This window comes from Bufo gargarizans, chromosome 1, assembly GCF_014858855.1.
Source record: "Bufo gargarizans isolate SCDJY-AF-19 chromosome 1, ASM1485885v1, whole genome shotgun sequence".
NCBI classification, from domain to species: Eukaryota; Metazoa; Chordata; class Amphibia; order Anura; family Bufonidae; genus Bufo; species Bufo gargarizans.
In genome coordinates this window covers 677243130-677260841 of record NC_058080.1, presented here as the reverse complement: position 1 = coordinate 677260841, position 17712 = coordinate 677243130, and the positions used below count along the sequence as shown (strand labels likewise).

The 17712-nt window shown below is 44.3% G+C and overlaps 1 protein-coding gene across 1 annotated transcript; it reads left to right on the top strand.

Annotated features, from left to right (window-relative positions):
- Positions 1–17153, top strand: PPWD1 (peptidylprolyl isomerase domain and WD repeat containing 1). Its single transcript, XM_044276154.1, has 11 exons — positions 1–238; positions 595–697; positions 2164–2264; positions 3990–4110; positions 7621–8068; positions 12055–12245; positions 12707–12896; positions 13331–13512; positions 13722–13803; positions 15023–15205; positions 16904–17153. Exons 1-11 carry the CDS (start codon positions 34–36, stop codon positions 17045–17047), a joined length of 1950 nt encoding a protein of 649 aa, XP_044132089.1. The 5' UTR covers positions 1–33; the 3' UTR covers positions 17048–17153.
- Positions 17154–17712: the final 559 nt, after the last annotated feature.

Genomic DNA, 17712 nt, shown 5'->3' with positions numbered 1-17712 from the left:
CGTGTCGCGGGATAGTGACGTTCTACGGCAAGCATGGCGGACAGGAAGCGGCGAGCCAGGAGAAGCAGCAGCAGCAGTAGTACTAGTAGTAGCAGCAGCAGCTCTAGCTCCAGGTCTAGTAGGGAGGACGAGAAGCGGGTGAAGCATGAAGAGCCGCAGAAAAGAGAGGAGGAGGAAGACGATGGCGGCTGGGTGGGACCACTTCCAGCTGAGGCAACTCAGAGCAAGAAGCGGAAAGGTCGGTGATGGGTCTATGTGTTTATTTATAGTTATGTCCCCCCCACAGAACGACCCCATATATCCCCAGAAAGCTGGAGGGCTAGCCAGGCCCCCACTCCCACCCCCGAAGACCTGACCATCACGGGACAGCCTGCCGGGGGGGTGAACTGTGGAAGAGCAGTACGGTCATGTAGGCGTCCGTGCACACCAGACATTGCAAGAAACCTAGGCGTTTATTTAACCATTTGTTGTTAGCAGAGATATGGCCGTTCGGACGGTCTGGTGAAGTAGACAGAATACGTTTTCTAAATAATGACCTGCTTTCTGTTTATAGAAGAGAATTTAACAGAAATGTCTCTTTCTTTTTCCTCCTAGTTCTGGAGTTTGAGAGAGTGTACCTGGACAACCTCCCCAGCGCTTCAATGTACGAGCGCAGCTACATGCACCGCGACGTCATCTCCCACATCGTATGCACCAAGTGAGCTTTTTTCCTGAACAGTTCTGAGCCGCCACGTTTGTAGATGGAGCATGCATAAAGGAGGCCTTCAGCTCGGTCAGGGGCGTTCATGCTATTACACTATTGCAGCGTACAGGAGTCTCACACACATAATGAGAATTTGCGACTTTTCGCTTTTCTCACTACGTTTGAAAAGTGCCACTAAAAGTGGACAGGGCTTAACGGCAGGGACGGGACCTTCTCCAGACCCTCAGCTTTAGATACAGCCACTCATAGCTGGCTCATGGACTAACTGGAGATGCGCCAGATTTATTAAGCGATGCCTCTTAATAAATTTAACTACTAGTCAGGATACTTTCACACTTGCTGTAGAGGATTCCCGCAGGCAGTTCCGTCGCCGAAACTGCCTGCCGTCTCCGTCAAAACGTATGCAAACTGATGGCATTTGTCAGACTGATCAGGATCCTGATCCGGCTGACAAATGCATTGAAATGCCAGATCAGTCTCTCCGGTGTCATCCGGAAAAACGGATCCGGCATTTATTTTTTTCTAATTTTTTGCTGTCTGAGCATGCGCAGACCGCAAAAAAGTGTTCCGGAATCTTGGGCTGTAAAGGGACTGAACTGAAGACATCCTGATGCATCCTGAACGTATTTATCTCCATTCAGAATGCATTAGGATAAAACTGATCAGTTCTTTTCCGCTATTGAGCCCCTAGGAGGGAACTCAGTGCCGGAAAAGAATAACGCTAGTGTGAAAGTACCTTAATTCTGCACTAATGAACTTTATACTAAGACTAGCGTCTATAATGTATATCTGCCCCGCTATTGACATGGCAGTGTTTAGATCAGTATTCTTAACCAATTTATTTTAGCATCAGTATTATAAACCAGAGCCAGTAGTTGCAAATCTTCTGTTATGGATTTTCTGTGTTTTAGATGCAAATTACTGACAAATGTGCACAAGTGTGAATGAGGCTTTAATGGGATATTATGAGTCTTCCTTCAGTATAGTATATTCTCTATTGTTAGGTGGCTTGTAGTGCTCGATCCCTGATATTCAGTGGCCTTAGGGTCCCTGGAGGTTATCTGACGTCAGAAGCCAGCCCAGCGCTCAGCTGATCACTGTGGATCTGGCTTCTCTAATGCTTGAAGATCAGCCCTTAGCTCTGCACAAAGCTGGTCAATGAATGGTCAACAACGCATGGGCTAGGTGTGCCAGAGTGAGAGCTGTTCATAGTACATAGAAGCTGTCACTTTGGACCCAGTATGGGGACTGCCCCACTTTATGACAGCCATCTGAATTATTAGGGGATATGAAAAGGGGTTGTCCTTGTGAGATGACCTCTTTATAACGTCCATAAGGTTTGTAAGCAGATAGATTGTATATTTTTGAAGGCAGTGTTGAGTAGATTATAGGAAATAACTGGAATAATATGCTTTCTGGTTGTCATCAGTTCTGCTGGACTAATGCTTGTCTTACCACAGGACGGACTTTGTTATAACTGCTAGCCACGATGGGCATGTCAAGTTCTGGAAGAAAGTGGAAGAAGGAATTGAATTTGTGAAACATTTCCGCAGTCATTTGGGTAAGCACATTATGTTGCACTTAAAGGGGTATTCCATCTATGTAACGTTATCCCCTATCCGCAGGATTATTAGATCGGTGGTGGTCCTACCGCTGGGTCTCACAGGACCCTGTATCCCATCAAGCCCAGAGAAATGACTAGAGCGGCCTGTCAGGCATGTCAGCGGCTCCACTTATTTCATTGGAAGTTCTCCAAAACTCCCTAAGAACAACCTATCACCTCCCTGCCCCCATCTGCTTTATTGTAAAAACAGTTTATCCCCAGAAAATAAACCAATTTCTAAATTTGTCATTAATAATGTAAAAGTGCATGTTTTTTTTGTTTTCCCATGACTAATGTAAAAAATGAAAATCAGACATCATATAGTCCATGACAATCTCTTTCTAACCAAGCTATAACCAGCCCTGCACCTCACATGGATCCAGAGATCTCCACATTCATTGCTCTGATAGATTTATATCAAGCTGACAGCTCAGGGGGCGTGTCTTTTCTGCTGCAGCTTAGGGGGCGTATCCATGCTCTCCCTATCACATCTCAGGAGGCAGTCGAAAGATGAAACTGAGCATGTGCGACCTTCTCAGTGAGCAGGTCAAAGAAATAAGAAAAAAAAACAAACAGCAGGTGGCGCTATACAGATACATTTTATTGATTAACTCAAAAGTAATCAGATCCAGGTGCTGGTTTGAAAACTGTAAAATATTTTTCGTGGGACAACCCCTTTAACGACTGAGTCAGGTCGTGCGTACTTGACGCATATAAAGTGCTGTTTTTTTTTTTGTTTGTTTTTTTAGGTCCACTGTAAATTTAAAAGGTGGTGGTTGTGAAGTATTTTAAAGCAGTGTGCTGGGCATGTTGTTTTGTGTGAACTGACGGCAGAATATCTGGATATAGATTTTTCTTGTTGGAGTTGACAGCATTGAGCTCCTGGTCTTGTTCTTTTGTTTCAGACGTGGCCTCCTGCTTCTTTCTGACCTACTGTCTATCCTTGTGGTGCTGGGCACAGGCTTGATGTGATCCATTCACCCTCGCTCACACATAACATAGGAGCGGTACATGGCTCTCTCACCAAGACCTGCTTGAAGCACCACTGAAAGAGGTATTGTGCAAGGGAGAATGGAGCAGGTGACCACTGCTGGACCAGAGGAACCGGGTGGCAGGGCCAAGTAGACTGAAAAGTTACGGAGAACTGTAGTGGTTTTTGCTTCTGTGATGCTGTAGATGGAGTAATGATATAATATATATGTGTGGGAACGTGCTAGTGAGATTAGGGGCCCTTTTACACAAGCAAGTTCCACGCATTGGACTCGGCACACGTCCTGACCTCCCAGTACTGACTGGGTCAGGGTTGATTTATGATGCTATGTAACCCTTAAAGCTCTGGAATGGATTGGATAACACTGACTTAATGCTTTTAGTGTTATCCAATACATTCCAGAACTGTAAGTGTTGCATAGCGTCATAAATTGGTATACTATGCAACCCGGGGCAGTGCTGGGAGGTCAGGCCGGGTGCTCTTGCTGACACATGCTGCGAGTCCAATGCGTGGAACTTGATTGTGTGAAAGGGGCCTTATATGACATAGGAAACTACCAACAAAGATGATATTTGTTCAGTTGTAATTTAGCTTTCCAGATTTGTGGGAATGAGCATAATATGATAGGTGGCGGTAACCTTACAATGCTACTTCTCACAGTGGGATTCATCTTCTTTCTGTATCTGGTGCAGGCGTGATAGAGAGCATTGCGGCCAGCTCCGAAGGCTCACTTCTCTGCACTGTTGGAGATGACCAAGCGATGAAAGTCTTTGATGTCGTCAACTTTGATATGATCAACATGCTGAAGCTTGGGTAAGGTATCCCACCTGATAACCTGATTTATTCAGGAGAAAATCACTGGGTTTGATTGAGAATGAAATGGTATTAAATGACTGACATCAGAGAATAAAAAAACACAATGCAGCAGCACTCTGCAAACACAGATAAAGTGCAAAAATGCCATAGTTTTAGAAAATATTCTGGTGCTAATGCTAAGATTCTTGGCCAATAAATTTTGTATAAAATCAGGCTACTTTCACACTAGCGTTCGGCTGTCCGCTCGTGAGCTCCGTTTGAAGGGGCTCACGAGCGGACCCGAACGCTTCCGTCCAGCCCTGATGCAGTCTGAATGGATGCGGATCCGCTCAGACTGCATCAGTCTGGCGGCATTCAGCCTCCGCTCCGCTCAGCAGGCGGACACCTGAACTCTGCTTGCAGCGTTCGGGTGTCCGCCTGGCCGTGCGGATCCATCCAGACTTACAATGTAAGTCAATGGGGACGGATCCGTTTGAAGATGCCACAATATGGCTCAATCTTCAAGCGGATCCATCCCCCATTGACTTTTAATGTAAAAGTCTGGACGGATCCGCTCAGGCTAATTTCACACTTAGCTTTTTTTGCCAATTTAATGCAGACGGATCCGTTCTGAACGGAGCCTCCGTCTGCATTAATATGATCGGATCCGTTCAGAACGGATCCGATCGAACGCTAGTGTGAAAGTAGCCTCACTTGGGCCTGTCTGCCGGCGTTCTTCTTGCAGTTATTCTGGAGGTGTGATTGACTCCTGTTGGTCATCCACCCCTGACTGGCCTGTCTGTCCCATAGGCTGATTTTAATTAGTGTAAGTATAAAGCTGTAGCCTGCTCTCCCTGCATTCATTGCAGCAGGAGAAGTATAGAGTGGGCTCAGCATGCATGTTGGTACCTGCATTCCCTGGATTTAATGGAGGCCAATATGGCACAAAAAATGGTAAAAGGCAGAGAGGGCCCAGCATGCATGTAGAACCTGCATTCCCTGTATTTTATGGCTGCTATTTTGGCACATAGCAGGTAGTGTTTAATGTTGGGTTCCTGTCTTATAGAGATTGCCTTGATGCTGGCAGAAGGGCCCAAATAATTTCGTACAAAATGTATTTGCCAAGAATTCCCAAATTTACAAAAGCGTAGCATTAGCACCAGAATATTTTCTATAACTATGCCATTATTGTACTTTTTTGTGTTTTCAGAGTGCTGGTGCATTGTGTTTGTTTCTAGCCATGGCGGCGTGCACCTGCACATTGGGATGTGCTGACTGACCTCCTTTTTCTTGACATCAGAGAATGTTCTTGTCATTGCTTTACTTTTGCTTTCTGATTTAAAAAGAAAAATGACAAACTTTTCTGATGTGCTGTTCTAACACAAGGGACTCAAAGAGAAGGGCTGGTCATGGAGCAGGGAAGTTGGTGGCTGCCATATATGCGCTCATGCCCAACACCCTCTAGGGTCAATTCCATAGCAAGCCAGTTTACCTCTTAGTATATTTTCTAGAGTGTCTGAGGAAACCTAGAAGAAACATGTGGAGAACATACAAACTCCATGCAGATGTTCATATAGTAAAAAGCTGGCATTGCTGAGCTCACACTCCCCTGAGCTCTGGTAATAGCCCTTGACAAAGGGTGACAGCATGTGAAATGGCCATAGGCTGGATCCTTCACATCTTGTGACAATACCATAATAATGAAGTTTATTTCCACGTTGGTGAGTGCCACAACTTTCCTTTGGTTTGGATTCCGATCATTCCGTGTAGATCAGGGGTGCACAACCTTCTCTGGCCACATTGGTTCAATCTAACAATCTCATGGGCGAAAGTAAAACCTAAAGGGGTATTACAAACTGAAACCTGGCATATTGAATGTCTACATCATAAGTGTCTGATAGGTGCTGCTTACACTTCCAGGACTCCCATCTAATGGGAGAATACACAGGAAAAAACATCCGAGCAGCCATTAGACATAGACGAGCATGTCTGTGACAGGATGTTTGGGAACCGCACAGAAAGGTATCAAGGGCTGCATGTGGCCCCTGGGATGCAGGTTGTGCACCCCTGATGTAGATGTTGTTTCTGGTTGGATTTGAACATAGAACCACAGCACTGCAGGCAACAGTGCTAACATTAAAGGGGTTCTGCACTTTGTTTAAACTGATGATCTATCCTCTGGATAGATCATCAGCTTCTGATCGGCGGCTGTTTGAGAAGGTAGCGGCGCTCCAGCAGCGCTGCGGCCTTCTCACTGTTTACCGCTGGCCCAGTGTTGTCACGACTAGTATCAACGTGCTGGGCAGGGCTAAGCTCCAATCAAGTGAACAGAGCTTTGACGCTCCCAGGCCAGTGATACTAGTCGCAAAGTCATACTTTTTTTATTTCCATACCTTTTTCCACGTCACTGGTCAAGTGCCACTTCCATAGAGATTTCCTCAAACAGAGACACTTCTGTTTAACACCTTCGCTACCAGCGGTGTACATGTACGGTGCTGGAGCGATGGGAAAACATGTTGCCCGCTCGAACGTGCAGCGGGCGTCATGGCCGGCAAGTCTCTGCTCTTTCAAACAACCTGCCGCTAATTACAGTGATTGTCATTATTGCCTTTAGATGCCGTGATCAAGTGAGATCTTGGCATCTAAAGGGTGAAAAACACATAAGCTTGCACTTCCGGGCTTCTTACTGGCATCCTCTGCGGCCAATGAGGATGCCGGAAATTGATTTTAAAGGGTTTCTACCACCAGATTTTGAGATTTTTTTTTGCTGACTGACACTAGCGATCTGCTAGTGTCTGCACTACCTAACAGTGCTCTTGTATCCCCTTTTATCTGCTGCCGTTAAGCTTAAAAACATACTTTTATTGATATGCAAATGAGCCTCTAGGTGCTATGGGGGCATCTTTTCAGCACCTAGAGGCTCCGTCTTCTCACTATTTCTGCCGTCCACCGCGTCCCTCCAGCCCGCCCCGCTCCTCTTGTTTTACAGTCAACCTCGCTCCATCTCGAATTCCAGCACCTGCGCTTCTGTATTCGGCGCAGTGACTGTCGGACCGCAGTGAAGATGCCGGCGCAGGGAGCACCGAATACAGAAGCGCAGGTGCTGGAATTCGAGATGGAGCGAGGTTGGCTGTCAATCAAGAGGAGCAGGGAGGGCTGGAGGGACGCGGTGGGCGGCATAAATAGTATTACGTACACACACAAGGTCCAGTTTTATAAGATGCCACTTAACATGTCTGTGTGCTTTTAGAGTGTAGGAAGAAGCCAGTCAACATGTAAACACAGGGAGAACATACAAACTTCGTGCGGATAATGTCATTGGGGGCAGTAGGGTGAGGGGAATGGCATTTAGTGCAATGTAATCCGTTTCACTAATTTTTAATAAAACGGACATGATAACATTTCCTATGTCTCAGAAAGCTAGTGTTATAATCTACATGCAGACATTGCAACATGCAGCTCCTTCATAAGCATACAGATCTGAGTAATCCATTCCCTTTAATACAAGATGTGCTTTTTATATTCCAGCTATCATCCTGGTCAGTCGGAATGGATCTACTGTCCTGGGGACGCAATCTCGGCAGTGGCCTGTTCTGAGAAGAGCACAGGGAAGATTTTTGTGTATGACGGTCGCGGAGATAATAAACCAATGCACGTTTTTGTTAAGCTGCACTCTTCACCTTTAACTGCAATCCGGCTGAACCCTGTGTACAAAGCGGTGGTGTCGTCAGACAAGAACGGGATGATTGAGTACTGGACTGGGCCTCCCCGTGGCTACAAATTCCCCAATAACGTGCATTGGGAATTCAAAACAGACACAGACCTCTATGAGTTTGCCAAGTGTAAAACGTGTCTCACAGGCATTAATTTTTCCCCGGACGGTAAAAAAATGGCGACTATCGGAGCCGATAGGAAAGTTAGGATCTTCCGTTTTTTAACTGGGAAACTAATGAGAGTCTTTGATGAGTCGCTAAGTGTAAGTAAGAGTTCCAGACACTTGTGATAACTTTCTGGGTGTTTTTTCTTACAGCAGATATACAGCCCAAAACATTATTAGAATCCTCCTTTTATATGTTCTGTAATCTCCTTGGTTGTTTGGAAGAAAATGGTCGCAGACACGCACCGGCACTGGCTATGCTGTCTTTGGGTTGCTGTTCTGGCTCTGCTGTGGTTCCGCTTTGCTATGTTTCCTGGTCCTGGCTCTGCACGCAGAAAATGACTGCCAGTCTCTGGCCGCAGCAGTAACCAGTCTAATCTAGTGACAGGAAATGCTCTCTCAGCCAATGTGTCAGGCTACGACCAAGAAATAGCGTGCAGTAGGCACCAGAGCAGCATATGAACAGCGTTGGTGGTGGTCAGGTTAGTAATGCTTATTGATTTTTACCCCATTCTGACCAGTAAATTTATGCCGACATACAGTGTGCGACCCTGATGGAGGCCCAAAGGACGGTTGGTTTCTGTCAAGTGAACGGACGCCTATGGATATGTTTGCAGCGTTTGACTTCTGAGTTCCCCAAGGCTTATACAGTCAGGTCCATAAATATTGGGACATCCACACAATTCTAACATTATTGGCTCTATACACCACCACAATGGATTTAAAATGAAACAAACAAGATGTGATTTAACTGCAGACTGTCAGCTTTAATTTGAGGGTATTTACATCCAAATCAGGTGAACGGTGTAGGAATTACAATAGTTTGCATATGTGCCTCCCACTTGTTAAGGAACCAAAAGTAATGGGACGATTGGCTTCTCAGCTGTTCCATGGCCAGGTGTGTGCTATTCCCTCATTATCCCAATTACAATGAGCAGATAAAAGGTCTTGAGTTCATTTCAAGTGTGCTATTTGCATTTGAAATCTGTTGCTGTCAACTCTCAAGATGAGATCCCAAAAGCTCTCACTATCAGTGAAGCAAGCCATCATTAATCTGAAAAAACAAAACAAACCCATCAAAGAGATAGCAAAAACATTAGGCGTGGCCAAAACAACTGTTTGGAACATTCTTAAAAAGAAGGAACGCACCGGTGAGCTCAGCAACACCAAAAGACCCGGAAGACCACAGAAAACAACTGTGGTGGATGACCGAAGAATTCTTTCCCTGGTGAAGAAAACACCCTTCACAACAGTTGGCCAGATCAAGAACACTCTCCAGGAGGTAGGTGTATGTGTGTCAAAGTCAACAATCAAGAGAAGACTTCACCAGAGTGAATACAGAGGGTTCACCACAAGATGTAAACCATTGGTGAGCCTCAAAAACAGGAAGGCCAGATTACAGTTTGCCAAAAAGACATCTAAAAAAGCCTTCACAGTTCTAGAACAACATCCTATGGACAGATGAGACCAAGATCAACTTGTACCAGAGTGATGGGAAGAGAAGAGTATGGAGAAGGAAAGGAACTGCTCATGATCCTAAGCATACCACCTCATTAGTGAAGCATGGTGGTGGTAGTGTCATGGCGTGGGCATGTATGGCTGCCAATGGAACTGGTTCTCTTGTATTTATTGATGATGTGACTGCTGACAAAAGCAGCAGGATGAATTCTGAACTGTTTTGGGCAATATTATCTGCTCCTATTCAGCCAAATGCTTCTGAACTCATTGGACGGCGCTTCACAGTGCAGATGGACAATGACCCAAAGGATACTGCAAAAGCAACCAAAGAGTTTTTTAAGGGAAAGAAGAGGAATGTTATGCAATGGCCAAGTCCATCACCTGACCTGAATCTGATTGAGCATGCATTTCACTTGCTGAAGACAAAACTGAAGGGAAAATGCCCCAAGAACAAGCAGGAACTGAAGACAGTTGCAGTAGAGGCCTGGCAGAGCATCACCAGGGATGAAACCTAGCATCTGGTGATGTCTATGCGTTCCAGACTTCAGGCTGTAATTGACTGCAAAGGATTTGCAACCAAGTATTAAAAAGTGAAAGTTTGATTTATGATTATTCTGTCCCATTACTTTTGGTCCCTTAACAAGTGGGAGGCACATATGCAAACTGTTGTAATTCCTACACCGTTCACCTGATTTGGATGTAAATACCTTCAAATTAAAGCTGGCAGTCTGCAGTTAAAGCACATCTTGTTCGCTTCATTTCAAATCCATTGTGGTGGTGTATAGAGCCAAAAATGTTAGAATTGTGTGGATGTCCCAATATTTATGGACCTGACTGTATATATTTGCTCTAGTTTTCATACGTGAAGCTTTTATGGGTTAATGTAGCTTCGATGCCTGGACTATGGATATTGCAGCAATGCTGGGATCTGTTTTCTCTCTGCTAGAGGTGGTCTCATTGCCCTGGCGTCTCCCTGCTCCTAAGCCGTGGTTACGTGTTCATGCTAAGGAATCCCATATGATGTGGTTTGCACACAAGTCTGTCAGACACAGATCTCTATAACATGTAACAAAGTCGGTCATAAGAATCATTTCAGCTTTTACCTTGTACACAATATAGAAGGGGCAGGAGGTCAGCAGAGAGGCCGCCCTTTCATGTTCTGCAGTTTGATAGCTGTTCGCTCGTGAGAATTTGTGGTCTTCAGACGACTGCCAGATGTCTGACCGTTCCTGGTATGGTTAGGGTTTTCTTTTTTGTTAACAAATTCAACATGTTCTCTCTTACAATATTTATTCAGCCCCATTAGTTTGTGGAGGACGAGACAAACCGCAGGAGTCGGGTATCCAGTGCGCCTAGAACTGGCCACTGACACCAAATTTTCTGTGCTTCTTGTTGGCGTCTATGGAAGTTTTCAGTCCTTGGCCAATGCAAAGTCATTCTGTTCTCCAGTATTCTCTCTGCCTGGCACTAGGTGGCAGCAGGTGTCTGCGCACGCTTTATACAAAACTGATAATTCATTGTATGCATGTTCTACTAAAATGATTGGCTCTTCCAAGTAGAGTGTCAGTGTCGGCTTGTGTGCATGTATCTGAAGCTTTGCCTATAAATTATATATGTAAGAGAAGGCTGGTTTTTCAAATACATTGCAATGGATGCTCCTTTTCAAGGGGTTGTCTAATTTCCTGACAGGGCATATGTGTGGTCTCTGCCAGATGGTAGAGTCCCTAACAAAGACCTGCTTTGACAGATTTGGCCGGGACATGTATCACTTGGTCTCCCTTTTGTTTGATTGGCCATATCTCCTCCTTTAGATGGTGTTTCAGAAACCAGACCCACCACTATCCTCTGTATTTGTGTGAAAAAGGATCTCCAGGATCATGTAATGAAAGGGTTGTCTACTTTAGACCATATATTTTTTTATTAGAAGGGTCAATAAGATGTTCACAGGAAGTCCCAGTGCTGAGACACCCAGCGATCAGCTGTAAACTGTGTAAGAACTTGGCTGCAGGTGTTCAGTTCCGCTGCAGTGCCCCCGCGGGTGAAATGAAGTATTACAAAGTTCTTATTCATATCAGTGAAGAAAAGCTCTTCAGATTGAGGTGCTTTTCACAGCCTGCTCTGGCTAATAAACGATCCATATTGATGGGAGTTGGGGGGGGCATACGTTTAATTGCTTATTTATACCACAGAAGTATAATCGATGCCCGTTAATAAGTCATTATAATTATTGCACCTTTAGGGATTTTAAAAGGCTTTTCTGAGATGAAAAAATAATCAACTAACGAGGGGAAAGGCTATTTATTGTTTTTATAGCAATTACTTTTCTGAAAAATCCCCTGCGGCGCTACTGCTGACCTCCAATCATTGCTTACCGTGGCAGACCACTGAGGCCAGTGATTCAGGTGCGGAGACAGACACGCCATTGCTGCAGCAAAGTAAACCATGAATGTGGGAGCAGGGGATTTATCAGGCAAGTAATGGTTCTTTAATGTCTTTATCAGATTTTGTCCCTCATCATAGAAAACCCCTGGTGAGCAGTTTCTTCCCTCCAAATTGCAGAGAATTTTGTTACTTAAGATCTTGTGTCTTGAAGTTCATATAAGTTATTTTTTGGTGTGTCTTGACAGATGTTCACTGAGTTACAGCAGATGAGGCAGCAGCTTCCAGACATGGAGTTTGGGAGGCGCATGGCCGTGGAGCGAGAGCTGGAGAAGGTGGATGCCCTTAAACTAATAAACATCATTTTCGATGAGACCGGCCACTTTGTGCTGTATGGGACAATGCTCGGCATCAAAGTTATTAATGTAGAAACAAATAGGTAAGTTTGATGTTTGACAGATATGTCACTTTTATATCTATTGTGTACCTGGTCAGCCCCTGACGGCTGTATGCCTCGCCTCTACACCACAAGATCAGAGGTGTCTGGTGTCACACGTATAAAAGTGTGCATATAAACTCCCAACAGGCACTGACTAGTACTGGTTGGTTGTAATACGGATTTTCAGCAGAATTAAGACAAGTGTCTGCGATGATCAGTGTGGTACCTCATTGCTCCCTCCACTTTATAGCATTGTACACTGTCTGCATCCAGGGACATAGTTCTGATTAGACAGACAGTGCCAGTCAGTGTGTAGGGACGCATCTTTTGGACAAGGAGATTGAGATTAGGAGATTTTCAAACATTTCCAGGAAGAATTATACAATGCAGAGTCCTGAGAAAAAGACAGGGGACCTCACATTAGGGATGTCATCTTAAATGGTCTGTATATATTCTGACAGGTGTGTGCGTTTCCTGGGCAAGCAGGAAAACATCAGGGCAATGCAGCTGGCTTTGTTCCAAGGTGTGCCCAAAAAGCACCGCGCTGCCTCCACAGTGGAGATGAAGGCATCAGATAACCCCGTCCTCTTGAGCGCCCAGCCTGACCCCACCATCGTGTGCACCTCCTTCAAGAAGAATCGTTTTTACATGGTTGGTATAGTTCACACATGCATGTAACCCAGTAGTTCCATCAAACCTCTTACTGCATTGGTCTAAGCAAGTATTATCTCTGCTGTATAGACAAAGCTAACATATTAACAAGGTATTTTATAGTGGTGGCATGTCGTTAGTACAGGGGAACGGCAGAGCAACTCCATACAAGTGAATTTTTCTGTTAGCCATGTCAGACCGTGTTCGCATCACTCTTGTAGATTCCGGCAAAAATTTGGAACAGAATAGCATAGCCTGGTTGCATGACGGAAATCCGACAGTCAATGTGTCTGATCCGGTACTTCTGTTATTTTTTTACTGTTCTGCTCCTATAATGGAGCAGAACAATGGAAATAAAGAACACCGATGTGAACACAGCCTCACAATTGTGTCTATGAGAAGTATCCTAAATTATGGAAATATTCCGATTGTAGTTTACCAAACGTGAACCAGAAGACACGAAGAGCGCAGACTCTGACAGAGATATCTTCAACGAGAAACCATCTAAAGAAGAAGTGATGGCAGCCACCCAGGCCGAAGGACCGAAACGCGTTTCTGACAGCGCCATTATTCACACCAGTATGGGTGATATACACATTAAGCTCTTTCCTGTTGAGTAAGTGTCCTGCATGTGCAGTCGTTCCCCCCCCCCCCCCCCCCCCCCATTTTGAACAAGTTTTGTTGTAATAGCTGGTGTTCCTGAGCCACCATCTCCGTGTCCTCTGATTCATTAGCAGAATTGTTATGCGAGATATACTGGCAGTCTGGCACAAACGTTTGGTTTACTGCACAAGTTAATTAAGAACATGATCCTTTTTAATACAGATGTCCTAAGACAGTGGAGAACTTTTGTGTGCACAGCCGTAATGCATATTACAACAGCCACGTATTTCACCGGATCATAAAGGTATGTGCAATCTGATGGCGTTATTCTGTATTAATCAACCATGGCTACGGCCAGTGTAACGAACTGAGGCGGTTCTTAAAATTTGGCAGACCTGGATGATTCTTGGTTGGTTATATGAGCCAACTCCAAACACTATGAGCCAGCAACGACACACTGTAGGACAATGTCCAAACTGCTGCTGGCAAGATGGGAGCTCTCGCCTTACCAGGGCCCCACTTCCTCAACCGGCAGCCGCAGTGCAATATTATATTTAGCCGATAAAAAAAAAAATGGGCTGTCTTTTCCATAGTTTCCTGTATCATTATGACCACAGGCAGAATTACAATCACAGATAACACCTCTGTATAGATAACACAGAATCCACCCTTCACAAGAGGCAATATCAAAGCTTATCTGCTCCCTTCTGACCTCTGCACAGGCGCATGCCTAGAAAACTCTATAGAAGTCAATGACGTCCCTGTCCATGGTGTCTATAGCCCATGTATAGTCTCTCAAAAGACAGGATGTCTTAAAAATATTTTAAACAAAGGTCATTTTCTGGTGATACGTACCTTTTATGTGGACGTTGGCGCCCCCTACAGAGCAGGTGCCATAGCCGCTGGATTTCTGCTGTTTTACACAGCAAATACCTTGGCTAATGTCCGTGATCGGCGATCACGCTGACTGCAGACATTTAACCCCTCAGATGCAGTGGTCAATTGTGGCCACGGCATCTGAGGTGGCTAACCCCAGGATCTTTGGTGGTGATAGGCTGAAACTTGCTGGAGGCTACCCAGCCAATCACAGGTATATTCTTATGGAAGCCTGCTGGTGGCAGTGCTCTATAAGAATATACTGCATGTCCCTTACACTATTGTATTAAATCATTGTAGTGTATGGGAGAAGCTATTTAAAGATCGGGGGGGGGGGGGGGGGGATGGGTTGGCTGGCGCAGAGGTTAATCACGTTGTACATACATTCTCAGTCCTGCACAGAACAGACCTATTTACTCTACTCAAGATTGGAATTTGGGGGTGGTTGGCTGGAAAAGGTTAAATACTTTTTGTAAAAAAAAAAAAAATTATAAATCCATCTATGCAAAGAAAATAGGTAACTGTATGCTCACGTGCACTTAAGTGGGAACTTAACAGTATAATTGCTTTTGACTGATATACATGTTTGCCTGAGAAAAACAAATATATACAGTATGTGTTTTTAATAACTGTCTTTTTTGTTTTAGGGGTTTATGATTCAAACTGGAGACCCTACGGGGACAGGAATGGGTGGAGAAAGTATCTGGGGTGGAGAGTTTGAGGATGAATTCCATGCCACACTAAGGCATGACCGCCCCTACACACTCAGTATGGCAAATGCTGGTGCCGGTACCAACGGCTCCCAGTTCTTCATAACTGTAGTACCAACTGTAAGTATACATTTCAACTGACCATATGCCCCCTGACCCACCTGCAGGATATGGACAAATACAGCACTTGCCTTCAGGGACCATTATAGTTTCGCAAGTGCGGATGCGGTGCGATTTTCACGCACTGTTGCTAGGAGACGATCGTTATTATTTTCACTTATAACATGGTTATAAGGGAAAATAATAGCATTCTGAATACAGAATGCATAGTACAATAGCGCTGGAGGGGTTAAAAAAAATTTAAAAAAAAATTAATTTTTTTTTTAACTCTCCTTAATCCACTTGCTCGCGCAGCCGGCATCTCTTCTGTCTTCTTTTTGCTGTGTGCAGGAAAAGAACCTGTGGTGACGTCACTCCGGTCATCACATGGTCCGTCACATGATCTTTTAACATGGTGATGGATCGTGTGAATGACCATGTGATGACCGGAGTGACGTCACCACAGGTCCTTTTCCTGCACACAGCAAAAAAGAAGACAGAAGAAATGCCGGTGAGTTAAATTAATTTTTTATTTTTTTTAACCCCTCCAGCGCTATTGTACTATGCATTCTGTATTAAGAATGCTATTATTTTCCATTATAACAGAAAATAATACAATCTACCCAGCACCTAACCCAAACCTGAACTTCTGTGAAGAAGTTTGGGTACCAAACATGCAGATTTTTCTCACGCGAGTGCAAAACTCATTACAATGTTTTGCACTCTCGCTGAAAAATCACACATTTTCCTGCAACGCACCCGCCTCTTATCCAGGCAAAAAACATGACGCCCGTGTGAAAGAGGCTTAAGGCTTTGTGTCGGATTGCAAGCTGCAGGCTAATCTGGGCTCACCTTTTTGTAAAAGGAGTCTGTTGCATCATTTTTTTTTATTTATTTACTAATATAACAGCATTGCCCTAGAAAAGATAGCAACTTTGTGTCTTTATTTCATGTCCAGGAAAAGCACTTTATTCCGCTGAAAAGCGGCTCCCATGTGCCAGGCTGGACAGGGTTTGCTGTTTCAGGTGCCCAAAGCAAAGCCTGCCCAACTGGGAACTTAGAAGCAGTTTTTCAGGAGAAAAAAATAAATAAATTATAAATGTATATCTCCAGCAATCTGCTCAGGTCCTCCTGCTCTATAGAGCCTTACAGAAGGTCTTTTTGTCTTAATTATGCACATCGTTCACATAAGTAATTCCTACCTGCCTGTCAGGAAATGATGTGCAAACATCATCTGAATCTGGCCAGCAATAATGGAGTAATATGTTATTACGGCTTCCCAGTATTGTACCTAATGTGTTGTCTGAGTAAGGCCTCATGCACACGACCATGTCTGTATTGCGGCCCGCAAAATACTGACACCTTCCTTGTGCAGTCTGCATTTTCTCACTCCCATTACTAGAAATTGTTATCCTTGTCCCTATTGCACATGTTCTATAATTTGTGGAACAGACACACAGATGTTATAATTGTCTCATCGCCCAAGGCACAAGCTCTCTTGTGTAAGGCTAGGGCTACACAACAACATTTGTCGCTCGACAATTTCTATAATGATAGTCTATGGTGTCGCACTGCGACACGACAGTCGCCAAATAAGATTTCTGTGACGCCATAGACTATCATTATAAAAGATGTTGCAGTGTAGTTGTGCCCTATGTGTTGCGTGACTTATTGTCATCATGTAGCCCTAGCCTAATAGTCTCATCTGTTCTCTTCCAGCCTTGGCTAGACAACAAGCACACCGTATTCGGGCGGGTGACCAAAGGAATGGAAGTAGTCCAGAGGATCTCCAACAGCAAGGTTAACCCTAAGACGGATAAGCCCTATGAAGATATTACCATTATTAGCATCACTGTTAAATAGAATTTGTCTTTTATACCAGTTGTACAAACATTTCCGATTGTCTTTTTATAAAAATTTTAAAAAAAGTTAATAAAATGTAAATGTGATTTTGTGAGAGAAAAGACAAACTCACAAATTGCTGGTAATTGGATAATATTAATATGCGTTATGTTACAAAACTGCAGACCTATGCAGTCTATTCTGGAGAGATGTACGGCGACACCAGTACCCTAAAATGAAAAGACCACAGCCCCATCGGCTTTGAGAAACTGCAACACCCATTCAGGGGATGTAGTTTACATGCCATCAGTTCTATTGATGGACAAAACCTCAGAAGTCTCCCTACCATTTATATATGACATGCTTGGATGGCATGTAACGTGCATTTTTTAAAGTTCTAGAACGAATCCTATGGAGAAATGCCATACCGAGAGCATGATGTGTTTTGAGACGCTATGCTCCTGTAAGTGCGGCTCCAGCAGTGCGATCTTGTGAGCCTTTTAGTACTTGGTGTTCATGCTCTGGAAGCCTCTCTGACGCTGTCTACATTGACAGAGTGGCTCAGGTTCATGTGCTTTTGAAACTACGCTATGGAGACCAGTTAGTTGTCAATGTATTAATTAGCATATTAGGCATCAAACATAACAATGATATATTGTAAAAAGGGGGTTTCCATAGGAAAAAAA

Excerpts from the sequence above, each read along its gene's own strand:
- PPWD1 (XM_044276154.1), top strand. The coding sequence starts at position 34 with ATGGCGGACAGGAAGCGGCGAGCCAGGAGAAGCAGCAGCAGCAGTAGT. Across the intron at positions 239-594 it reads TCAGAGCAAGAAGCGGAAAG|TTCTGGAGTTTGAGAGAGTG; the intron begins GTCGGTGATGGG and ends TTTTCCTCCTAG. Across the intron at positions 12,246-12,706 it reads ATTAATGTAGAAACAAATAG|GTGTGTGCGTTTCCTGGGCA; the intron begins GTAAGTTTGATG and ends ATATTCTGACAG.